Here is a 25,781-nt window from a genome sequence, read left to right as displayed (position 1 = left end):
ACACCAGCTGGGTCATTATCCCTCTTTATCTTGGCAGTAAGTTGAATTAAGAAAATAACACTTCTCATTAAAAGGAAATTAGCATTTTATCTGTGGATCACTAACAAAATAAAATTATTCCTGATTGCTAATTGCAACAGGAACTATTGTACTTAAAAATGATCCACTATCTATATAAAAGCTGGGTTAAAGAAAGACATAAATAGAAAGGATACGTTTATTGGCATGAACAGCCATAATCTTTAAACAAGTCAAGGAATGACTTGTGTATATGTGTTCTGAGGGACTCAGAGAGGCAGCAAGGTGGGAGAGCACATACTGGTCTGCAGTGGGAGCTGCTGTGGCAAGTGCTGTGAGAAGAAGGAGATAGCACCTAGAACTCAGTATATCACAACCTCTGTTCCCTCAGCATCCGCCTCAGTAACTGACAGTAAAACTGACTGTGTTTAGCAGTTCAACAGACAAAGGTACTGCAAAAATTTAAAGGGGGACCTCAAAAGTATACCTTAAAGGGCTGGAAGTGTGGCTCCATGCATCTCCACTCCCTATCTCCCCAAAATAAACCTTCACAAAACAGAGCACATGCAGAGAGTTGTTGTTTAGGATAGGGGATCTGATTCTCTGTATGACAGTCTTGAAATCACTTTCTAGGCCATTTCAGTCCTTTCCTCTAAGTCCTTCAATGACCTGTCATTTGTGTGTTAAACCTTGCAGCAGCTCCCTCAGCCCACCCCAGCAGGGCACCTCTTACCATATCAGTTCTTCTTGTGCCTTTTATCTCCTTTGGACTTCTCAACCCCAGACAGTATTTTAACCATACTTCCCTTGCTATGGCTGAAACCCCCTTTTTATTAATCAAGTTATTTATTTACATCTTGATTGAAGCTTCGCCTCCCTCCTCTCCTCCCAGTCCCTCATTCTCCCCTCCCCATCATTCTCCACCCCTTCCCTTCTCCTCAGAAAAGGGGGGGCTTCCCATCCATGGATATCACCCACCCATGGTTTATCAAGTTGCGGTAAGACCAGGCTCATCTTCTTCTGCTGAGGCTAGACAAGGCAGCGGCAGCATTTAGGGGAAAGAGATCCGAAGGTAGTGAAGACCCAGCTGCACCTGCACCATTGTTACATAAGAGCAGAGAGCCTAGGTCCATCCCCACTCTCTCTCTCTCTCTCTCTCTCTCTCTCTCTCTCTCTCTCTCTCTCTCTCTGTCTGTCTCAGACAGGGTTTCTCTGTATAGCCCTGGCTGCCCTGGAGCTCATGCTGTAGATCAGGCTGGCCTCTAACTCAGAAATCTGCCTGCTCTGCCTCCCAAGTGCTGGGATTAAAGGTGTGCGCCACCACCGCCGGCCCTGCATATCCTCTGTTTGGAAGGTTGGTCTCTATGAGCCTCTATGGGCCCAGGTTAGTTGATTCTGTGGCTTTTCTTGTAGTGTCCTTGATCCTTCTGACTCCTTCACTCTTTCCTCCTCCTCTTCACAGGATTCCTCAAGTTCCACTTAAGGTTTGGCTATGGGTCTCTGCATCAGTTTTCATCAGGTACTTGGTAAAGCCTCTCTGATGACAGTTATGCTAAGTTCCTGTCTGCTTGTATAGAAGAATATCTTTAGTAGTGTCAGGGGTGGGCTCCCTCTTATGGCATGGGTCTCAAGCTGGGCACTTATTGGTTGGCCCTGCTCTCAAATTCTGCTCCATCATTTACCCCTGCACATCTTGTAGGTAGGGCAGTTGTGGTTTTGTGGTTGGGTTGGTGTCGCAGTCCCTCCATTAGAAGTCTTGCCTAGGTATAGGCAAGCTCCACATCCTCCACTGACCCAGGTCTTAGCTAGGGCCATGGACTCTTGGGAGTTTTCCTTGTCCTAGGTTTCTGGCTTGTCCTAGACATGCCCATGCCGGGTCTAGTCATCTTTCCCAATATTCTCTCCCTCCATCCTCCCCCTGCATCATCCCTCCTGTTCCAATTCCCATCCCATTTCCCACTCAGTCCCCTCCTTCCATCCACCCTGATAGACATCTATTCTAACGGATATTATATATCTATATGTAATATATACATTTCTATTATATAGAAATGTAATCTATTTTCTGTTCTCAGTCAGTGTCCCCCCCCCCCCCTTGGGCCCTCCTTGTTACTTAGCTTCTTTTTAGGGTCTGTGGTTTTTAGCTTGGTTCTGTCTGTACTTTTTGACTAATATCCACTTATAAGGGAGTACATACCATGTTTGTCTTTCTGGGTCTGGGTTACTTCACTCAGGATGTTCTTATCTAGTTCCATCCATTTGCCTGCAAAGTTCATGATGGTCATTGTTTTTGTTTTGTTTCGTTTTGTTTGGATTTGTTTTTTTCGAGACAGGGTTTCTCTGTATAGCCCTGGCTGTCATGGAACTCACTCTGTAGACCAGGCTGGCCTCGAACTCAGAAATCCACCTGCCTCTGCCTCCCAGAGTGCTGGGATTTCAGGTGTGCGCCACCACTGCCTGGCTGATGGTCGTTGTTTTTAATGGCTGAGTAATACTTCACTCTGTAAACATTCCACATTTTCTTCATCAGTTGAGGGATGTCTAGGTTCTTTCTTGTTTCTGGCTATTACAAATAAAGCTAATATGAACACAGCTGAGCAAGTGTCCTTGTGGAACGGGGGAACATCTTTTGGGTGTATGCCCAGGAATGGTCTTGAGTTAGATCTCTTCCAAATTTTCTGAGACACTACCAAATTGATTTCCAAAGTGGTTGTACAGCAATGCAGGAGTGTTCCCCTTGCTCCACATCTTCATCAGCATGAGTTTTTGATCTTAGCTATTCTGACCAGTGTAAGATGGAATCTCAGGCATTTTAATTTACATTTTCCTGATGACTAAGGATGCTGAACATTTCTTTAAATGTTCCTCGACCATTAGAGATTCCTCTGTGGAGAATTTTCTTTAAATCTGTACCCCATTTTAACTGGGTTATTTCATTTGCTGATGTCTAGTTTCTTGAGTTCTTTATATATTTTGAATATTTTGGCTGATCTCTCTTATCCTGTGGTGTTCTTTTATAAATCTTTGTTCATGGAGCCTTTGCGTTTTCCTACAGTGTTCAGTCTAGCCCACGGCCACTCACTGTGTTGTGAAATAGCCTACTGATGAGAAACAAGACCGTCTGAGTTCACCTCTCCTTCTGATACTTTTCCTGCATTGTAGGCAGAACTGGACATCAAATGTTGCTTCATGTGGTCCTTACTGTCTTAAGCCAATGAAGGAGACAAGGGAAACACCAATATTTTGGAGTCTGAAGCCTAAGAAGCTGGAATGCATTTGTTTACAGCAAGTCCATGCCAGGCTGTGTAATAAGCCATGGGAAGACACATCCTTCCACATTTATGACACAAGGGGGCTGTCCTGGAGCATTTGTTCCCACACTCATTTTTATTTAGTTAGTTTTTTGAGACAGGTTCTCTCTGTGTAGCCCTATGTAGACTAGGCTAGCCTCTCCATCTACTTCTGCCTCTCAAGTGCTGGGTTTGTAGCAACACACCCAGCTTTATAATTTAGAGACCAGATGTAAATTAGGCTGGCCTCGAATTCTACTGCAATCCTGCCTCAGCCTTCCAATTGCTGGAATGATACATATGTGCCACCACACCTGGCTGTCCTGGTATCTTGACAATTTTTACTTGTTTCCCCTTTGAGTACATATTTCTGTATTCACTCTTCAAAATGTTCATAATTTACAAGTTCAGCTAAGTACAACTAGTTTAGGCAGAAAGTACATTTAGATTATTAGATATATTTATCAGTCACTCTTTCCTTGCTTATATTTAGAAGTTCATGTTCAAAAAGAAACTATTTGATTATATTTAAGTACCTTCACATCAGTAGAAGAGGAATAATAATTTTCTTCAATTTCTTAGGTTGGAGAGCCAAAATACTTTACAACTTCAGACCGAAGAAAAGGCCAGAGGTGTGAAGTTAAACTCTTTGATGAAACAGAGCCTTCTTTCACAATGACATGGTAATCTTCCACACCTGTCTTTAACTGTGATGTCCTATTCTTATTACAGAGACAGAACACTTTATCAAAAATATCATATCAGAGCCAGGCAGTGGTAACACATGCCTTTAATCCCAGGATTTGGGAGGCAGAGGCAGGCAGATTTCTGAGTTCAAGGCTACAGAGTGAATTCCAGGACAGCCAGGGCTATTCAAAGAAACCCTGTCTCAAAACAAAACAAAAAATATCATATTGGGTATAATATCTTCTAAGAGATAGGCAATACTTGAAAAAATGAACTCTCTTGAAGGTTGAGATTTTTCTGTGTGCAACCTTGGATGGCATAGAATCACTTAGAGTACTTCATTGTAACAAGTTTTATTACTTCATAGTGACAAGTTTTATTATTATGCTTCATAACAAATAGTGTCTTATTTAAGTCTATTGATGAGGGACAAGTCAAAGTTTTTGAAATTCACTGGTACCCTGGTGAATAGGCTATACTGTGAAGTCCTGAAGATTTTGGCTCCTGATGCCTGCAAATGCCATCTGCCAATCAAGCCCTCAGAGCCATGTATCTATTTGAGACAGTCAATTGTAAAGGTTCTTTTCTTTGGCTTTAAAGATTTTAGGCCTTGAATTAATTATCCAGTTCTACGTAATCAAGTACTGGGAAGAAAAAGGACTCATAGAGCAGATACTAGAGATTAACACCTTCTGAAAAACAGCTCTCACGTAGGTGTTGAGTATGATGTCTTGAGCTTTGGGCATGGCTTGGCCAGTAAAGACATTTTCCATGCAAACCTGGCAACCCAGTGTGATCCCCAGAACCATAGGTAGAAGAAGAAAACTGACTTCACAAAGCTGTCCTCTGACCTCCATGCATGTGTTGTGGCCTCACTCAAATGTGTGTGTGTGTGTGTGTGTGTGCAAGCATGCGTGTGCATTCACACATATGTACAAAGTATTAATAAATTAAATTAAAATATAAAGTCTTAAACACTTTGGTTACCTGGAAATTGCAGTTTTTGTTTTTTCTGTTTTGGGGGTACTTTGAGGGAAGGTATAATTATGTCACTGACAGATTTTTCTAATGTATTCACTTTGTTTCACTTCTTTTTTAAACAAACGCAGTTGGGATAATGAATCCATTCTACTTGCACAGAGCTGGATGGCACGAGAAACAGGTCTTACCATTTATGACTGTGTTAAAAATATTTGTCATTTTCATCCCTCATGTATTAATTTTGAAAATGCTTTCCCCTAAACAGTGATATTTGCCTCTGATGTGAGAATAAATTTTAACAAATTTCAGAACTGCATGGCAGCAACCATAATCTCAAAGACCATTATCACAGTGAATCCAGGTAAAATGCTTTCTGTTTCTCATTCTTTTGGAAATGATCATAAACACACACCAATATTTGTACAATGCTTTTAATAATGAAACTGTGGCCGGGCGGTGGTGGCTCACGCCTGTAATCCCAGCACTCTGGGAGGCAGAGGCAGGCAGATTTCTGAGTACGAGGCCAGCCTGGTCTACATAGTGAGTTCCAGGACAGCCAGGGCTACACAGAGAAACCCTGTCTCGAAAAAACCAAAATCCAAAAAACAAAAAACAAACAAACAAAAAAAAAACCCGAACAAACAAAAGAAAGAAACTGTGGCTTTTTTTTTTTTAAAAAAAGCCTTTTACTTGATGGTGACTGAGGGGTGTGAAGAGGTAAGTTGGAAGATTCATCCCTAATGATTTCCTCTGACCAGGCCTCACCTAGTGGCCCATTAAGCTATGATTTCCTCAATAGATGAATGCATTGATGAGGTCAGGGTTCTTATGAACTATTAGCCTCTCCATAATGTCACCAGCCTGGGACCAATCCTACAACAAATGAGGATTTTGGCAATTTTATATCGAAACCATAGCACAACATTCACCTTTTTGTGATGAAAACACTTACAAGCTACACTTTTAATGCTCTTTAGGAATACAGCCCAGAGGCTCAGCAGTTAGGAGAGTGTGCTGTTCAGTTTGGTTCCCAGCACATACATCGGGCAGCTGACAACCACCTGCAACTCCCAGGGGATGTGACACCCTCTTCTGACCTCTGTAGGCACCTACACCAATATGCATAGACCTTTGCACAGACACACATGCATGCATATAATTAAATGCTAGTATTATTTTATTTTTATTATATCCTGACCACAGTTTCTCCTCCATTGTCTCCTCCCACTCCCTTCTTCAAACTTCCCCTCTGCCCCTGTATCCACTTCACCTCTGTTTCTCCTCAGAAAAGGGTGGGACTTCTGTGGATATCACCCAAACATGATGTTACTGGCTGGTTTGTGTGTCAACTTGACACAGAGGCTGGAGTTATCATAGAGAAAGGAGCTTCAGTTAAGGAAATGCCTCCATGAGCTCCATCTTTGGGGCATTTTCTCAATTAGTGATCAAGGGGAGAGGACCCATTGTGGGTGGTGCCATCCCTGGTCTGGTAGTCTTGAGATCTATAAGAGAGCAGGCTGAGCAAGCCAGGGGAAGCAAGCCAGTAAGTAACATCCCTCCATGGCCTCTGCATCAGCTCCTGCTTCTTGACCTGCTTGAGTTCCAGTCCTGACTTCCTTTGGTGATGAACAGCATTGTGGAAATGTAAGCTGAATAAACCCTTTCCTCCACAACTTGCTTCTTGGTCATGATGTTTTGTGGAGGAATAGAAACCCTGACTAAGACACATGGCACGTCAAGTTGCGGTAAGACTAGGCACCCCACATAACTTTTTTGAGACAAAGTTTTTTTGTGTAGCACTCACTAGCCTGGAACAAAGATCCACCTGCCTCTGCCTCCCAAATGCTAGGATTAAAGGTGTACAAAAGAAATCCTTTTAAAGAAGTGAATGTAGGATACTATCCTATTATATGGTATTATTAGCCATAGACTCTATGTTGTGCAACAGAGTTTTTGAATTTATTTTGTTAAGGACATAAATTTAGCAGAATATTTATAAAGCTGTTTAAACTTGGCTGCTTGTTTTAAATTAGGTAGATTTTAATGTCCTACCTACCTCGTAGAAATGAAGAACCTAAATGGCATAGATACTTATCACAAGTAGCACGTTACCTTTTCCCTGATGCTTCTCCTGCCTTGAGAGTATTAGAGTTGGAGGGAATTTGTCCTCCTTGCTGACAGTCTGGGCCATGAACTTTAAGGTGCTGATTGATTTGCTTGCTGCAGCCCTGTTAACAATTGCTCCCTTCATTGTCTAGCAGTTCTATTAGGACATCATAAACATTCGTTCATTTGCACATTAATTTACAAATCCTCACTGAGTGCTTTAATATATACCAACAGTGTAGATAACTTCACTCTTTTCTAGAACAAGATAAGAGACAGTGGAAGGTCAAAGGATGTAAGGGCAACCATGGTGTTGGATATTGCAGTGCAGGATGAAAAAGCACAGCCTTTGTTCCTGAGGAATCCATCCTTAATTCCAGAAAGCACACTGATAGGACACATGTAATGGGAGCAGGAGGAGAAAACCTTCTCTACCTGCCCAAGGAAGGTGGAGGAATGTAGACACTATCACCACAAGTAGTGGGATGTTCAAGTAGGATTTTACAACTAAAGACAGCTGTGTTGGAGGCCGGGGTCTTAGGATTGAAGGGCTTTAGACTCCTGTGAAGACCCTTTGAAGTGACATTCTTGCCTTACAGCAAGCCACCTAACTACTCCTGAGAAAACTCAGAATATAATTTGAGGAACAAAGCTTTAAAATTACATTTAAAAATCATTTCTAAAGCTAGCCATGGAGCTGGGCCTAGTATTTCACACCTTTAATTCCAGTACTTGGGAGGCAGAGGCAGGCAGATCTCTGTGAGCTCAAGGCCAGCCTAGTCTACATAGGGAGTTTCAGAATAGCCAGAGCTACCATCTTGAAAAATACCAAAAAAGCAAAAAAACAAAACATAACAAAAAACCACCACCAACAACAACAAAAATAAGCTAGCCACAGTTATCTATGCCTATAATCCCAACACTTGGGAGTCTGACAGAGAAGGAGTCTGAGTTTACAATGTATTTAGTTATTTTACTCTTTCAAGGCAGAGTTTCTCTATGTAGCCCTAGTTGTCCTGGAACTAGCTCTGTAGACCGGCTAGCCTCAGACTCAGAGATCCACTTGCCTCTGCCTCGCAAGTGCTGGGCTTAAAGGTGTGTGCCACCACCACCCTATGAAATACAACTTTTAAAATAAATAAAAACAGAAGAGAAATGAATATAATATTCACAAAATTTTGCTGGTCAAGTCTGGTAACCTGAATTCTATCTCTGGAACCTGTGAAAATAGGAGAGGGCCAACTCAAGAACATTGTCCTCTTACTTCTACACCAAAGTAGTGGCTTGTGTGCCAGCCCCACCATATGTGCCATGCCCACCTTGTGTGACCTCCCCACCTGTGTGCCAACCCCCCATATATACCCCCTACCATGTGTGACACCCCTCACCATGTGTGACACCCACACACTGTAATGATAGCAATAAATAAATAAAATTATGTTTTAGATTTATTATTATTTTATTAGTGCTTTGCTGCATATATTTATGTATACCACACATGTATGTATCTGTTGTTTTCAGAGGCCAGAACATAACATAGGATCATGGAACTGAAGTTACACTTGGTGTGAGCCACCACTTGGGCTCCAGGAAACAAACTTGGGTCTCTACAAGAGTAGCAAGCATTCTTAACCAGTGAGCCATGTGTTGGGCTCCTAAAATTATTCTTTTTAATTAAGGAAATGAATAAAATGATGAAAAATGAAAAAGAAACATAAAATAAGTTATAATTATATCACATATAAATAATAATTTTCCCACATCTATTCTTCCAGATAACTTTACATATTCATGTTTTTCAGTTCAAGAGTTTTAGACCACATAGTTTTCTTTCTTTTTTCTTTTTTTTTCTTTTTTTTTTTTGGTTTTTTGGCTTTGGTTTTTTTGAGACAGGGTTTCTCAGTGTAGCCCTGGCTGTCCTGGAACTCACTCTGTAGACCAGGTTGGCCTCAAACTCAGTAATCTGCCTGCCTCTGCCTCCCAGAGTGCTGGGGTTATAGGCATGTGCCACCAATGCCGAACTGACCACATAGTTTTCTAAAGCTGCCCCTCACTAGTAACAGCTGTTAACATCTCTCCTTGTTCATTCACCTTGCCTCACATGTTAATGATTTAATGATAATTCTGTTCAATTGCCTTCTTATGTAGTGTTTTGTTTCACAATTAAGTTAATTTTAGATGTTTTGAAGTAATTTAAAAGGTAACTACTTGGCTTTTTCCTTATGTATTTTCAATTTAAGATACACCAGAAGCCAATATCCTACTGAATTATATAAGAGAAAATAAAGAGGCAAATGTAGCTGATGAAATTGACAGTTATTTGAAAGAATCTGTAAACTGTAAGTGACTTGGGTGAGAGAGGGAGGTTGGAGAGAGATTATTTTTCATGGTTGGGGCTTCAAACCCAGGATTTCATGCATTCTAAGCATAAGTTGTTTCTTTGAGTTATATCCTTAGCCCCTCTTTTGATCTCTTTTGTTGCATTTTTTAGAGTTTTTGTTGTTGTTTTTGTATTTTGCTTTTGTTTTTTTGAGACAAGGTTTCACTATGTAGCTCTGGCTGGCCTGTAACTCACTATTTATACCAGGCTGGCCTTGAATTTACAGATCTGCCTGCCTCTGCCTCTCCAGTGTTAGGATTAAAACTATGAGCCACTACCCCTGGCTTTACTTTTTTAAATTTATTTTTTATATATAGGAAGTTTTGTCTGTATGACTGTGTATCTTTGTACCTTGTGTACCTGTGGAAACCTGAAGAGGGCATTGAATCCCCTAGAACTGGACTTGCAGATGTTGTAAGCCACCATGTGGGCACTGAGATCGGAACCTAGGTCTCTTAACCAATGAGCCATCTCTTCAGCCCCTACTTTTTTAAATGGGGAAGCTTATATTAATATTAACCAATCTGAGAGAGGTAACAACTTTTTCCTCAGGCAAGTGCAATATTCACAGAATTTGACAGAAAATATTATAGACATGAGACCCTGAGTTCAACCATATATGTATTTCAGATGTTCTGGATGAGGTTTTTGCATGCCCTAGTATTCCTACCTTTAATTTTTTTAAATTATTTTATTTATTCTTCTCTCATACAATACATCCTGATCACAACCTCCCTCTCTCCTCTCCTCCAAGCAGCCCCAAACCTCCCCTGTCCCTCAGATCCACTTCTCCTCCATTTCCCTTCAGAAAAGAGCAGGGCTCCCAGTGATATCAGCCATACCTAGATCCAATAAGACTAGGCACAAACTCTCCTATCAAGGCTGGGTGAGGCAACCCAGTAGGCGGAGATGGATCCCAACACCAGGCAAAGAGTCAGACACTCCTACTCCCACCATTAGGAGTCCCACAAAACTCCAGGCTAAATAACCACAGCACATATGCAGAGGACCTAGCATAGACCCACGCAGACAATCAGACTCTGTGATTGCTGCCCCAGTCTCTATGAATGATGCCCTGTTTAGTTGCTTCTGTGGGCCATGTTCTCCTGTGTCTTCAACCTCTCTGGCTCCTATAGTTCTTCCTCCCCTCTTCTGAAGGGTTTCCTGAGCCCTGCCTAGTGTTTGGGTGTGGCTCTCTGCATCCGCTCCCATCACCTGCTTTTCTATTGGGATGTAAGCCTTTATTCTATCTTAGAGCATATATGAAGTTACAATACTTGTTTTTATTTTTAGTAAACACAATAGTTAATGTCTATACAGTGGAACAGTTAAAAGTAAAAGCTTTGAAAAATGAAGGAAAAGCTGATCCTTTCTATGGCATCCTTTATGCTTACATTTCTACATTGAACATTGATGATGAAACTACCAAAGTAGTTAGAAATAGATGGTAAGTAGACATTATTTCAACAAATTCATGAAAAATAATTACTGTTAATCAAACTCTATAGTAGTTAAAGCTATTCTTTGTCTTAACAGTGGTTGTATGAAAGAAGATTTTATATAAGACATAATTAAATGTTTCTGTGATAAAATATTTATGTTCTGTGCTGTATAGTTTTATGTCCTTGACACAAAGTAGAGTTATCTGAAAGGAGAGAATCTCAATTGAGATAGTTCCTACATCAGATCAGACATTTTCTTAAGTAGTCATTAATGAGGAAAGCCCAGTACATTGTGGGTGGGGCCATCCCTGGGCTGGTGGTCCTGGGTTCTATAAGAAAGCAGGCTGAGCAAGCCGTGAGGAGCAAGCCAGTAAGCAGCGCCCTCCATGGCCTCCATATCAGCATCTGCCTCCAGGTCTCTGGCCTCTCTGAGTTCCTATTCTAGTTTCCTTTAATGAAGGACTACAGTGTATAAGTGAAAGCCAAGTAAAACCTTTCCACCCCAACTTGCTCTTTGGTTATACAGCACTCCACACTCTAACTAAGACAGATTCAATGATGATAACTGACTTTTAGGCCTACAGTAGAGCTAAGAGGGCCAGTGCTTGCCTCACCCAAGTTCAATTTCCAGCACAAAAAAAAGAAAGAAAAAAACCCTACTGGTTTTTAAAGTAAAATAGATCACATTTCTGCATCAAAAAGATTAATATTGTTTGAAACATTTAATTAGTATAATAAACTTGTTTTATATTTTTGCAGAAAAGTTTTGCTTGTCTTGTCTTATAGCAATATGAAAACATTAAATTTTTCAATACATGGCATATCTGACCGCCATCCTTAGTTATTACCTTGCTTAGAAAGTAAAGCCCAAGACATTTACTAATTTTATTTTTTTTCATTTACTAATTTTAATCAAACAATTCTTTTTTTGTTTGTTTTTTTGTTTTTTGGATTTTGGTTTTTTCGAGACAGGGTTTCTCTGTGTAGCCCTGGCTGTCCTGGAACTCACTCTGTAGACCAGGCTGGCCTCAAACTTAGAAATCTGCCTGCCTCTGCCTCCTAAGTGCTAGGATTAAAGGTGTGCGCCACCACAACCCAGCTCAAATGATTCCTGGCAAGAAAGAAACATCTAAAATGTTACTGTGAAAGTCTCTCTACAGTTTTTTATAACTGAATTTTTAAAATTGAGATTAACTTGAGAGTCACACAAAGTTAAGAATGTAGAGATTGAACCTAGTATAATGGTGTCATTTTGTAATCCTAGCACTTGGGAAGCAAGGCAGGAAGATCAAGAGTTCAAAGCCAGCTTGTGCTAGTGAGACCCTGTCTTCAAACCAAAACCAAAACCAAAACCAAAGCAACAGTTCTTTCTGGGTGGTGTTGGCACTGGCCTTTAATCTCAACACTCAGGAAGTTCAAACTCAGAGTTTGAGTCCAGCCTTGTCTATAGAGCAAGTTCCAGGATAACCAGGTCTACACAGAGAATCCTTTTCTTGAAAAATAAAAACAAACAAACATAAAAACCCAAGCAATTCTCAATCAGCACAAACAAGAGAACAGAGAAATCTTTCTTATCCTTTGTCCAATGCACCCTAGAAGTCACCTTTCGTAACGCCTTACTTCACAGCAGGTCAGGGCTGTGGACTCATCAATCTGATCATCTCACCAGAGTTCCCCAGATTTACATAAACTCATTTGTGTATATATGTTCTGTATTTTTGTCACAGATTGTGGGTTTGTATATCTAGTTTCACTGTAAAGATAAATAATCTGTGGTATTTTAAAACATCTTATAATATTATTAGAATGCTATGAGACAGTCCTGCTAGATATCAAATTTGTCACTGAGGATCACTATCTTTTGAATAACATTTGTTTCTTTTCAGTTCCAGCTGTGGTTATATTGTAAATGAAGCCTCCAATACTTGTACAATTTGCAACCAAGATTCTTCCAGATTTAAATCTTTTTTTCTCAGTTTTGATATGCTAGTTGATCTTACTGACCACACTGGGACCCTCCATTCCTGCAGTCTCTCAGGAAGTATTGCCGAGGAAACTTTGGGCTGCACGGTAAATAGCAGAAAAGAAAAAATAGCTGGAAATATTTCTGATATCCTTGAATATTCTTCCTTAAATCTATAGATTATTTTGTTGAACATTTGAAGAGATCTTAGGACACACCATACATACATATTTAAACATACATATTTAAATGTTTTTCTTTTTAAATGTATTTTATATGTGTGGATTTTACCTGCATGTATATTTGTGCATCACATGCCTGCGTGGTGCCAAAGAGGCCAGAAGAAGGCATCTGACCTTCTGGAATTGGAATTAAAGATGGTTATGAGCTGCTATGTAAGTGCTGGAAACTGATCTTAGTTTTCTCTGCAAGAGTAGCAAGTACTTTTAATCGCTGACTCATCTCTCCAGCATTAAACATAATCTAATTCTAATGAACATATGACCTATTAAAATTTCAGTTTATTTAGACTATTATGAGTAATTTAGTCCTCAACAAAACGGAGCTAAATATGACATTTTAGGACAATGTCCTGTTCTATAGCTCAGAGTGGTCTTTTGTTTGTTTTTCAAGATAGGGTTTCTCTGGGTAGCCTTGGTTGTCCTGCAACTTTTTCTGTAGACCAGACAGACATTGAATTCAGAGATCTGCCAACCTTTGACTCCTGAGCACTGGGATTAAATGTATGTGACAACACCATCCAGACTAAATATGACATTTTATATGGTCAAGTATAATGGATAAAACATAGTGGAGATGTTGATCAGGCATGCACTGGCTGTTCAAGATGTTTGTATTGCTCATATCTCTCCTTCCCAACTGTATAGCTAGTTCACATTTTGTCTGTTCTGCAGCTACAGAACAGCAGGAGATACATGGAGACAGGCACATGCTTGTTAAAACTAGATATGTGCTGAGCACAGCAGCACATATCTATAATCCCAGCACTTGCAAGGTATAGGCAAGGGAATCATCAGATCAAGGGCATGCTTGGGTACACAGCGAATCTGTAGGACAGCCTGACCTATATGAATCCCATCTCAAAAAAAAAAAGGTAAAGAAAAACGAAGATTATAAAAGTTATTATTAAATGTTGGCTCAGAATTCTGAGTCAATTTATTGTGAGGAATTTTCCCTGTTGAATCCTTGACTAATGATTCTGGTGATAGGTTCATGGATCATCTTCCCTGTCAAAGGAATTGAGCTGTAATGGTGTGAGAAATCTCTATCTAATATGAATGCTTCACAGTGTTGTCAAATGACTTACCTCTGTCTATTTCACAAACACTTACTTGATCTTTTGTTTTTAACCAGATAAATGAATTTCTTGTAATGACAAGTGAACAGAAAACAAAGCTGAAGTGGCAACTTCTTTTGGAAAGAAGTAAAATTTATTTAAAAGTGAGTGTAATTTAGAGTAGTGTTATTTTATTAATTCAAGCAATATAAAAAAATCTTCATAGGAGATTTTTTTCAGAGCTGAGGATAGGGCCAAGGGACTTTCATATGCTAAGCAGATGCTCTACCACCACTAAGTAGATGCTCCTACCACTCGGCTTAGGAATGGGTTGTCATTAACAACATCAATTCCAGATGTACAGAAGGTCTTGTCTGTCACAGAAACAGTGGAAATAGCCTTAGAATAAAGGGAGTCAGTTACCAATGATGCTTAATAGTGTCAAGAAAATCCCCTTTAATGATAACTTCAAGACAAGGCGACAGACATCACAGTAAAAGCTGGACTGTCTGCAGTCCTGCCTGCCTGTTTGGCACTGTGCTTTGATGATTGAGAGGTTGTAAAATAAAGTTCATTGTCTTGTGTCTGGGCTGACATAGGTGTGGTGTGAACTACAGCTTCACCTGTTCTCAGCTCATGCAACTCCTGGATATGAGTTCACTTCACTCAACCTGTATAGTTATGTGAAGGGCCAGCACCGACTCCTGAGACATTCTCTAGTGTCAGAGGATCAGAGCATCCTTGAAGCTGTGGAGGGAAGGGGAGTCTGAAAAACTCTTGGCCCCTTGCCCAGGTCACCGGTGAGAAGGCAGCCACCAGGGTTCCTTCCTTCCCACCATGCCTTGTAGTTCTTTCTCTTGTAATCTTAGAGGTTACTGAGCTCCAGTTTCTATTTGCTGATAGTTATTCTATTAGAATTTCATATTGAACAAAAAAAGATGTTCATGAGGCCACATGCCAGTAGTAGTCAGAGCAATGATGTCCTCTCATACTCTACAAATGGCAGAGAATATGAGTAGAGATGTCCACCCTTTGATATAACTATGATGACTCCTTCTGTGGTCTTGTGAGTGCTGTTGTTACTCCACCATAGCCTCATAGAGGCTGTAATAGTTCCAAATGGACTTCTAGGCACCTCAAGATTAATCTGAATAGACTGCAGACATGGAGTCAGTAATGGCCTCACCAATATTTCTAGAACCTGGGTTTGAGGTTGTAGTAACCATGGATACCAGGCCCTTGGAGAAAAGTTACTCATATGCTGCTTCCCCCACATTCATAGTATGGACCCATAAAATGTTCTGTTCCATCATCACAAGAACACAAAGGACCTTGCTAATGAGTTTGATCATTTTAAACACTTATATTTATGTGTATGTGTGTTCTACCTGCTCATATGTCTATGTATCATGTGTGTGCAGTGCTTTCAAAGACCATAAAAGGGCATCTGATCCCATGGGCCTAGAATTACAGATGGCTGTGAGCTACCACATGGGTGCTGGCTAGTGAATAGGGCCTTTTGTCAGAGCAGCAAGAACTCTTGATCACCGAGTCATCCCTCTAGTCCTGTTTGATCACTTTACATTCATGGAAACATGTATAAAGTTTTATAGACTTAACTCATGTACAAAAAAATCCTCCTCAAGTACAAGCATTTTGGATGTTTCCAAAACAAATGTTTAAATGATTGTATTTGTGGTGGGGTGGGGGTAATGGTGAGGATATGCCTAAGCTGTTAAGAGCACTGGCTACTCTTTCAGAGGACCTGAGTTCATTCCTAGCACCATATGGGGTTAACAACAGTCTTTAACTCCAGTTTCAGGAGATCCAATGTCCTCTTCTGGCCTCTGAGGGCACCAGACATGCAAGTGATGTACAGGCATGCATGCAGGCAAAACACCCATTTATGTGGGAAAAAAACTATTTTTTTGTTTCTTTTGAGATAGGGTTTCCCTCTGGGCTTGGACATCGCTATTGACTGGTTTCAAATTCAAGGCTATCCTCCTGCCTCAATCTTCTAAGAATTACAAGCATGCACTTTGGTGTGTGTATGGACTAGTGATGGAATTCCCTAGTCAAGATTCTACCAGTGAGCCAAATACCTAGACATTAAAAGATATTTAAGTTTATTCATGAAAGATCTTGGATAGATATATCATTATTATAATATACAAAGTATATAATAAAACCAGAGCCTGTGAGCCAGGTCCTAGTGACTTAAACCTGTATCTACTTGGTAAGGTAAAGCAGGGGAATTACTTGAGGTCAGGGATTGGACACTATCATGTGTAATAGAAAATCACAAGACTTTGTCTTAAATAAGCAAAACCTAAATATAAGAATTTATATTACTTGATATATTTGGTCAAATATGCCAGCTAAATAATCTTTGGCCCTGGGCAGTGGTGACATAAATACCAGAAGTTCTCATTCATTCTCAAGTGTTTTATATCATCCTGGGCTATATGAGACTCTTCTTTTTAAATTTCCAAAATAAAACTCTGTCTATAAAGATGAAACACTTTCTATAATTCTCATATCTCAAGTAAAAATAGTTGGCACTTAGAGTGATTTCAAGTTGGGCCCAGTTGTGTGAACCTGTAGCTCAGCAATCAGAACACTGCAGTGGGAGGTCTTTGAGTTTAAAGTCAGCAAGAGTCAAATAGTAGGACCCTGTTTCAGAAAAGCACAAGAACCAACAACAATAACAACAACAAACAAAAAAATCTTGCGGTTCTTCCTTTGTGGTCATTGGTTTTCAGCTTGGTGCACAATGCAATGTTTAACTCTAACCCTCTGTCTCTTTTTCTCCTTCAGTTGATTTTATCACACAGAGCAAGGGGTGGACTGAAAGTTACCATACTCTCCTGTAAGCTTGCAGATCCTACTGAGGCAAGCAGGAACCTGGCTAGACAAGGACACACTTAAAACCAGATTTTGTTCCAAATTCTGGGACAATATAGACATTTAACTCTTAAGATGGAATGTTAGCTTAAGAATTATGTGTAAAATTACATTTTGCCTAAATGAGGTAAAACTGTTTCTTAGTCACTGTTTCCTTCTGGAGTTAGCTCAGCCCCCGGAATAACATTTCTACTAGCCTTACCCTGTGTTCTCTCACACTGGGAAATGTTTGCTTGTGTACAGAAATAAACATGCTTGATCTTCCTCACAGATATGAATGGCTTCTTTGTCTCTGGAAGAAGATTAGAATCCCCCAAAATGTCTTCTCTGTAGTGTGGTGGCACATATCACTTGACAGGACACAGTGAAAAGTTCCTGATATCAGAGAGAAGGCAAGCCTGTGCGGAGCTGGTCTGGCTTTGGTGATGACACTCTGGAGCTACCTGTGCAGACAAAGGCTTGCTGACGCAAGCTCAGCACATATGAGTCAGCAGGGAGGGAACCAACTTCAAGAGCTATGGGAGTGATGTGTGAGCCTCAGAAACTTTGAAGGAGGGAACTTTTTCAAGACATTGGGTGGCAGCTGTTTCTCATCCCACTCCTCTGTGCAGCAGCACAGGGCGGGCACCAGGCTCAGCTCCACACAGATCTGAGCTACTTGTTTCAGGCACCGACCCCTCTATAAGACCCACCCTAGTTTGGCACCAGTCTGATCCATTGTCCTGTAGAGATCAGGACACAAGACAGAAAAGTGAGTATACTGAACTCTCTTATGAAGCTGGTGTTGGAAGGGACATGTGTGTTAGCCAATGTTTTCTATGGTTTTTCCTATGTGCAGTCATGGAGATTTGCCAGGTGATCCTGGTATGTGCTAACTGAGCTAGTCAATGAGAGAGGGGGACTTGATCCAGACAAGCAATATGGAACAGATACAGGGCTTCCTCCCATCTCCTTGAGGAAGGAGAGATGGATCATGTAAGCAAGATGAGACATCAGGGTGACAAGGAAGGAGGTGAAGAGTTGGAGCTGCCTGGCTGGGAGAAGAGAACTGCTGGTCAGGGCAGGATAATTTGCTGTAAGCTGAGCGTGCGTGTGGGCTTGTTAGCTTTTGGTTGTTGCAACAAAATTCCCGATGAAATACACTTCAAGGAAGAGAGATTTCGTTTGGCTCATGATATAAGCCATTTTCCCTAGCCAATCTATTTGACTTGAGGCTGAATGTCACGATTGGTATCACATGGCAGGGCAAAGCTGTTGACCTCAAAACGACTAGGAAGGAGAGAGAGAGAGAGAGAGAGAGAGAGAGAGAGAGAGAGAGAGAGAGAGAGAGAGAGAGAGAGGATAAAGTTCCCAAGAACATGTCCCAAGGACCCTTCCTTCTGCCAGTCTCACATCCTAGTTCCTCCTTTTCTCTGTCTTCAATACGGTTTTCTTCTGAGGCAGGCTGGCCTTGAACTTTATAATCCTTTTGCTTCAGCTTCCCAAGCACTGACATTATAGGAATAGTGTTGGAACTTAACTATGTACTGAAAGTTCATTCCTTAATGCTCCTGTCTCTGCCTCCCAGGAGCTAGGATCAGAAAGGTACATCACTGTGCCTGGATATGTCTTTATTTCACATGCCTCCCAACAGCCCATTAATGAACTAATCCATTGGTGATGTCAGAACTTTCTTGATCCAGTCAACCAAACAGTTTTGACTCAAACCACAATGGTGCCCTCACTGGATGCCACTCTGGCATGTTAGGGGCTGCTGGGCCAGGACAGGTCTGTAAGCACCAGCTTGGTTCCTGTGCCCATGGTCTTCAGCTGTGCTGACTGTCTCACCACTCCTTTCTATCACATAATAGAGACATCCTCCTGGTTGGTTCCCCGGGTAATGCTGTTCCCCTGCACAGCTGAATTATCAGTGTGGCCAGCAGAGGGCTCTAAATTACCTGCTCACAACCCAGGTGTCTTTATCTCTCAGATTTTTGCTGGTGACATAGGAATAAGAAAGGGCTAGTGACACCAAATCAAAGGTATGTTTCAAAGTTTAACTTAACACATTTATGTTAACCAGTTCCTGGAATTTGTTTCTGCCAAGCTTTGGGTTCATGCTGGGTGATTAGACTATTTTTTCTTTGTAGACTATGCTTTGGTAAGTTTATTTGTTCCATACAAAATACATGGTAGAAGCACCATTCATATATGTGTGCATGCATTATCCTGAATAATCCTGCATTACTTTCACAACCATTTTTAAATCATGTTTTATATTTTCATAGAAAATAATACACATCAGAATGTGATAACTGTAATCTCTTATATTTTAAAACTCAAGTCATGTTTTCAAATGTATTTTTTTTTGTTTTATATTCTGATAAAATATAATAGCACCACGGTGCACACCTTCAATCCCAGCACTCAGGAGGCAAAGGCAAGTGGATGTCTGTGAGTTCGAGGCCAGCCTGATCTACAGAATGAGTTCCAGGACAGCCAAGGTTACACAGAGAACCCTGTCTTGGACCCTTCCCCACTTCAAATTCATATCTTAACTATTTTTACATATACCATTCATTGAAATTAGACACATTTATAATGTTGTGTGCTTATGACATTTCCAAAATCATTTACTTCCTTGCATACTACAACTTTACCATTTGACCACTCACCCTTCTTCCCTCTCCACAATTCAGGTAACCTTTGAATTCTACAGTTCATGTCTAAGTTAGGTTCACCCTGCCCAAGGGGTCCCATAATATTTGTCCTTGTGACTTCACTTAGTACACTGATTTTATGTTCACCCATGTTGTAATATGTATCATTTTTTGTATGGCTGAGAAATATTCCTTTAGTTGGATATGCTACATTTTATTTATTTGTTCATCTGCTGGTGACATCTGAGTTTTAATCTTTGGGCTATTAGGAACTTTACTGTTCTGAACATACCTGTACACACAAATAACACTTTTGTATGTCCTTCCTGAATGTCTGTCTTCTATCTACCTATCCACATTAAAGCATAACATTTATAAATTATAATATCACTATAAGCATATACTTGTTTTGAAGATCTGCCTGTCCCTGTCTCAGTCCTGAGATTGAAGGCATGTACCTCACATCCACATTAGAATCATCTTAAGTCTGTAATGGTATTAAATTGGTTATACTCACCTGTATCCATATAATAAAGTATAGCCATTAAAATATGAAATATTTGTATTTAGAGATTAAAGAAAATTTGTTATAAATTAGCTATGCCCCCAAGTAAATTAAGTATGAAGCATATTATAGTGTGAATTATTTGTAAAGTATGTGTTTATTAGTGGGTTATGGTGGCACACACCTTAAATCCCAGTACTTGAGAGGCAGAGGAGAAAATATTTCTATGAGTTTGAGACCAGCCTGTTCTCATAGTGAGTTCCAGGACAGCCAAAACTACATAGAAAAACCTTGTTCTTGTCACAAAACAAAACAAAAGAAAACAAAATGACAACAAGGAGTTTTTTTCTAGTTTAAGCTATATAAAAACCTTGTTCTTGTCACAAAACAAAACAAAGTAACAACAAAGGAGGTTTTTCTACTTTAAACTGTTACAAACAACAATGAAACATGTATACATCTTCTTATTGCCTTGAGGTACATTTCTAGATATTAAGTTGCTACTGTGTGCATGTGTATGCTTGTATATTTTGTTGTTCTGTGCATCAAGCTGGCCTCAAATTCACTATGCATCTTAGGTTGTCCTTGAACTCATGATCCTCCTGCCTCCACTTTCCATGTACTAGGGCTATAAGCATGCACCACCATGCCCAGTTCATATATTGCTATAGTTTTATATTTTTAATATTTTGTTATTTTATGCCTATTGGTGTTTTACCTGCATGTATCTCTGTGCACTATGTGCCTTGTGCCTGCAGAAGCAGAAGAAGGCGTCAGATCCTCTGGAACTGGAACTGGGTGCTGGGAGCCTAACTCAGTTTTCTGCAAGAACAACCAATGCTGAAAACAATGAGCCATCTCTCTAGCCCCATAAGTTGATATAATATTAATAACTGACAATATTCAATCTTTCTCATATAATTTAGAAATAGTCTTTTACTGGTATCATCTGATGTGTATGAATGGCATTATTTTGTCCATTTCCAGATGGACAAAATTGGGGTTACTTACAGAAGTTTAGGTATGAGATTACTTATTGGAGCAGAAATGAGTCAAACAACTATATCACTAAAAGCCCATAGGTGAAGTCTCATGAAAGCTGGAACCTCAGAATTCACTGCAAAATTTGTAGATAGTTTGACTGGTTGGAGACTGTCTCTTCCAGGCAACTGAATTAGTGTGAGTCTCTTCCAAGCAGTTCTTTCTGCCTCCTTCAGGACTTTCTCAAGCAACATTGCCCCTTAAAGAAAAAGAGCCCCCAAAAAAGAAAAAGATTTTCAGCTGTCTTCAGACACTCCAGAAGAGGGTGTCAAATCCCATATGGATGGTTGTAAGCCACGTGGTTGCTGAGAATTGAACTCAGGACCTTTGAAAGAGCAGACAGTGCTCTTAACCTCAGCCATTTCTCCAGCCCCCATGGAATGGTTTATCTTGGAAGAAATTGCTACATAGTATTTGTCAAGTACAAATTTGCATATTCTTTTTCATACACAAGTTAACAAAATGTACCTAAAACTTTTAAGTGTAAACTAGATTATGAGTTTCATAGCCATGTTTTTCCCTTAAAAAATGAGTAAATGTTCAATGCTGTTTGGAAGCTTGTTCTTTCCCTTGTTGCCTCTAACAGTTTTTAAGCATCAGAAACAAAACCTGTGGAGAATGTGGTCCGCAACTTGGACCCCATGTCTGCAGGGATCTCCTAGCTTCTGTGAGGAGCAGTGAGACCTGATAAGGCCCAGTGGGAGGCAGAGTTCACCATGCCTGCAGATACCTTAGTGCCCTCTCCAGTTGGAGTCTCTGCCCACTGAGTCTCACTCCAGCCCTCTCCCACTTGCTTTGTAGGGTTTGCTCTCTGCCCTTTCTGTTCCTGATGGTCTGTTTATAGGATTCTGGGATCAAACCCAAGGCAGCTAGAATTATAGGCATGTGAGACTGGGACTAGCCTATTGTTCACTTCTTATAGCTGCTCAGTGAAATTATCTGTCTATCTATCTATCTATCTATCTATCTATCTATCTATCTATCTATCTACTATCTTCTTACCCACATATTTGAGGCAGGGTCTCACTATGTAGCTCTGGCTGATCTGGAACTCTCTTACTTTTTATAGACACCTAATGAAAAATTTATTTATTTAAAAAAGGATGTCACTATGTAGCTCTGGCTGGGCTGGAACTCCCTATGTAGACCAGGCTGGCCTTGAACTCACAGAGATTATCTGCTTCTGCCTCCTGAGTGCTGAGATTAAAGGCATGTACTCCAATACATTAAAGCAAAAGCAAGTAACTATAACAGGTGTCAAGAAATATTTCGCCTAGACTAACATTATGAAGTTATTTTCATATGTGATTAGCAAATGAGAATTTTTTTGTTTTTGTTTTTTGAGAGTCTATATACTATTGGGTATCCTGAAACACACTATATAGACCACCGAGTACTGGGTTTAAATGTGTGCACCAGTATGATTTGTTGTTTTTAATTTTTATTTTATGTTCATGGTGTTTTGTCTGCTGATATGTCACTGCATGTTCATGCAGTGTCCAGAGATCACAGGGTATTGGAGTCCCTTGGTTGCAGTTAGGCAATTGTGGTTGCTGGGGTTGAACTTAGATCTTCTGGAAGAGCAGACAGTGCTCTTAACCTCTGGGCCATCTGTCCATATCAGAAAATTACAGATGTTAAATCTCCTGAAGGGTAGTTTGACTTCATTGACTGTCTCCTTCTGCTTTTTCATAGGTTATATTTGTTTAAAATAAGTTGAAGGGATATGTATCTTCTCTGTGTTGGAGTTACTGTTATTTTAGCAGCTCAGAAGTTGAGAACTGGATTGTTTTTGTTTCCTGCATCTGAGGATTTGTATGTGCTATGCTGAGGTCAGACGTGACAAAGCTCATTCTGTTGCTTGGTGGACATTGACCCCCATGGCCATTGTACATTCTGGGTGCTGGCTTGTGCCCTCAGCTTGCTTAATTCGTCTGTTAACTTGGTAGATATATCTCAGCTGAACCTTGTACTTGCTAACTAGACTAAACAGTACACTGCAATATGAACACACCCTTTGACTTTGGGAATTAGAAATTAACAGTGTGTTTATTGATTCCGTCAGCAAATCTTAATGTCTAAATGTCCAGGGCTAACCTGGAATCTTTCATGATCAATGAAAATCATATTGCAGAGGTGCTGACTGATGTGGAAGTCACAATAGCCAGTGTAAGCATCAGATAGGAGAATGGTGTGATGTAATTACTTAGCTGTTCTTTCAGCAGCACTCAGGCAAATAGGGAGAGGATCAAGAGTTCCAGGAAAGCCTGAGCTACAATAGTGAGACCCTGTCTTTAAAAAAAAAAAAAAAAAAAAAAAGACGTGGAAGCAAATTATCTTAAAACAGTATTTATATACTGATTTGGAAGAATTTATACCAAATGTTTAACTTCAGCTGTCTCTGAGTAGATGAACCTTAAGGTGCTTTGTGCCTCTCCTGCCTAAAATTCTCACTCATCTATAATAAACATTGATTGCTAAGTAATTAAATAAATTACTAAAGGATTAAAAAAAAATGGAAAACTTAGGTCAGGTGGTTCATGAGTTCAAGGTTACCCTGAGCTACAAAACAGTAAGACTCTTTTTAAAATCATATTTATTAAATAGCATTATGGGAGCTCATAATAATAATTAAGCATGGGGCTCACAGAATACCTAAATGCTTAAATTTTCTTATATATCTACTTATATGACACTACCTATGCTGTGGTTAAAATTTCAGTTTCTGAGCTTGTGACAATCTCATTACAACTTGGCTCTGCTTCAGTTCTGTCCTCTAAGTCTGCATTGTCATTAGAAATAACAATAATGCCAGTGGCATAGCTTTGCTAAAAAAAAAAAAAAATACACAGAAGTATGGAATGAACTATGGTTGGCATATTGCTTCATAGTAATGCTAAACTACTAACAAGATGTAACATGCCTTCTTAAAGGGACCATCAGGTTCCTATGTACCCTCTCAGCAGAAGACTCCACTGGGCCCTGACAACTGTGCTGTGCATCCTGACGGGCATTTTTATCAGGGAGGGGTGTAAGCATGAACACACGCAGCATCCCAGGCCTGTCAGTTTCCTAGGGCCTGTGTACCTGAGTACTGGGTCATGTTGTTAATAAGTTACAGCATAGAGCTCAGGAAGCCAAAGGTCAGGGTCTTAAGTCCCAGAGGAAGAAGTACTCCCCACCCTAAGAAAAGAAAGTGCACTTTTAAATCACACAAGAAATGGTCTTTATTTGGAAAACAATTTCAAAATTATCTTCCAAGCTCAGAAGCCACAGCCAACATATACACCCAAAGTAAACAAGGCAGGACTGCAACAATAGCTCACTTAACAAAACTTTTATCTGGCTTTGGGGTGGAGGACTTTCCCAAGTAAAAATGAAGTGGAGTGCTCTGTACAAAGCTTTTCTAAAGGCCAATATCATTAATGAATTACTTGCCTTTGCAGCTTTTAAGTCTGGAGGTATAGACTTCAGAATGATTTATTAAAAAGTCTTATTCAGTTCAGTTTTAGAGAAGAAAACTACAACTTCTCAAGGTTTAGTTTAACACATTCTCCTCTTGGGAAGCCTTAAATATCCTTTAGCTTGGTTGTTCCTATTTCCATTTCTGTCTCAGCTCTTTTAGATCACGTTATTTATTTTTAAGGATTCATCTTTTATGACATGTATAGCAATCTAATGGCATAATTTTTAGATTTTCATCATGATTGTCCTTTACTTCACTTGCTCCTGTCTCCCTCCGCCTTTGGCACTCAGTGAACACTCAGTGTTTTGACCTTTCCACCTTGAATGTCATATTAACCACCCCGTCTATGCCGGCCTCGATCTCATCATTTTCTTTAACTGGCCCAACTCCCTTTGGGGTCCCGGTCAAGATAAGATCTCCTTCTTCCAAGGTTATTATCTTGGAAACATAGCTGATGATGTAGGGGATGGAAAAGATCATAGATGATGTTTTGCCCTCCTGCCTGAGCTCTCCGTTGACCTTGAGCCACAGTCTTAGGGCATGAGGGTCAGGAATCTTCTCCTTGGGAACGAAGGCACTGACCGGGCAGGAGGACGTGAAGCTCTTGGCCAGGGTCCACGGCAGTCCCTTCTTCTTGCACTCTTCCTGCACATCTCTGGCTGTCATGTCCAGGCACAGAGCGTAGCCGGCCACGTAGTCCATGGCTGCAGCCTCCGGGATCGCTTCACCACGCTTGCCCAGAAGCACTCCCAACTCCACCTCGTGGTGGAGGTTCTGGCAGTAAGCGGGCATTAATACCGGTGAGCCCTCGGGAGCGTACGCGGTGGACGGCTTCAGGAAAAGCACAGGCTCACTCAGCACGGTGCTTCGCATCTCCTTGACGTGGTCTGCGTAGTTCCTCCCCACGCAGACGATATTCTTTCCCCACTCCCAGAAGCGAGACAGAGGCTTGGTGGAAGCCATGGTTCAGCCTTTGGTCACGTGACCGCCGACTCCCCCGGACTACGGCGGCCTCTAGAGGACTCGCTGCCTCCCGACGCTGTCCAGGCCGGAGCGGCTCCG

At 40.6% G+C, this 25,781-nt stretch overlaps 2 protein-coding genes across 2 annotated transcripts in view; one reads left to right on the top strand and one right to left on the bottom strand.

Moving 5' to 3' along the window:
• Nucleotides 1-17,327, top strand: part of Meiob (meiosis specific with OB-fold) — a 36,634-nt gene extending 19,307 nt beyond the window's left edge. The window contains exons 7-14 of the mRNA XM_052197328.1: nucleotides 3,891-3,991; nucleotides 5,105-5,157; nucleotides 5,242-5,337; nucleotides 9,323-9,421; nucleotides 10,756-10,909; nucleotides 12,791-12,974; nucleotides 14,242-14,328; nucleotides 16,982-17,327. Of these exons, the coding sequence (XP_052053288.1) occupies nucleotides 3,891-3,991; nucleotides 5,105-5,157; nucleotides 5,242-5,337; nucleotides 9,323-9,421; nucleotides 10,756-10,909; nucleotides 12,791-12,974; nucleotides 14,242-14,328; nucleotides 16,982-17,092 (885 nt within the window). The 3' untranslated portion in view covers nucleotides 17,093-17,327. The remainder of the gene's footprint in view (nucleotides 1-3,890; nucleotides 3,992-5,104; nucleotides 5,158-5,241; nucleotides 5,338-9,322; nucleotides 9,422-10,755; nucleotides 10,910-12,790; nucleotides 12,975-14,241; nucleotides 14,329-16,981) is intronic.
• A 7,128-nt stretch (nucleotides 17,328-24,455) lies between these two features.
• Nucleotides 24,456-25,688, bottom strand: Fahd1 (fumarylacetoacetate hydrolase domain containing 1). The gene has a single exon (XM_052194079.1). The coding sequence runs from the start codon at nucleotides 25,680-25,682 to the stop codon at nucleotides 25,017-25,019; it is 666 nt and encodes a 221-aa protein (XP_052050039.1). The 5' UTR covers nucleotides 25,683-25,688; the 3' UTR covers nucleotides 24,456-25,016.
• Between the last annotated feature and the right edge of the window lie 93 nt (nucleotides 25,689-25,781).

This window comes from Apodemus sylvaticus, chromosome 10 (assembly GCF_947179515.1).
Source record: "Apodemus sylvaticus chromosome 10, mApoSyl1.1, whole genome shotgun sequence".
NCBI classification, from domain to species: Eukaryota; Metazoa; Chordata; class Mammalia; order Rodentia; family Muridae; genus Apodemus; species Apodemus sylvaticus.
Note: the sequence above shows the minus strand (reverse complement) of the source record. Positions and strands in the feature narration are given on the sequence as shown.

What these genes read in the sequence shown, in the direction of transcription:
- Fahd1 (XM_052194079.1), bottom strand. Translation starts at nt 25,682, where the DNA reads ATGGCTTCCACCAAGCCTCTGTCTCGCTTCTGGGAGTGGGGAAAGAAT.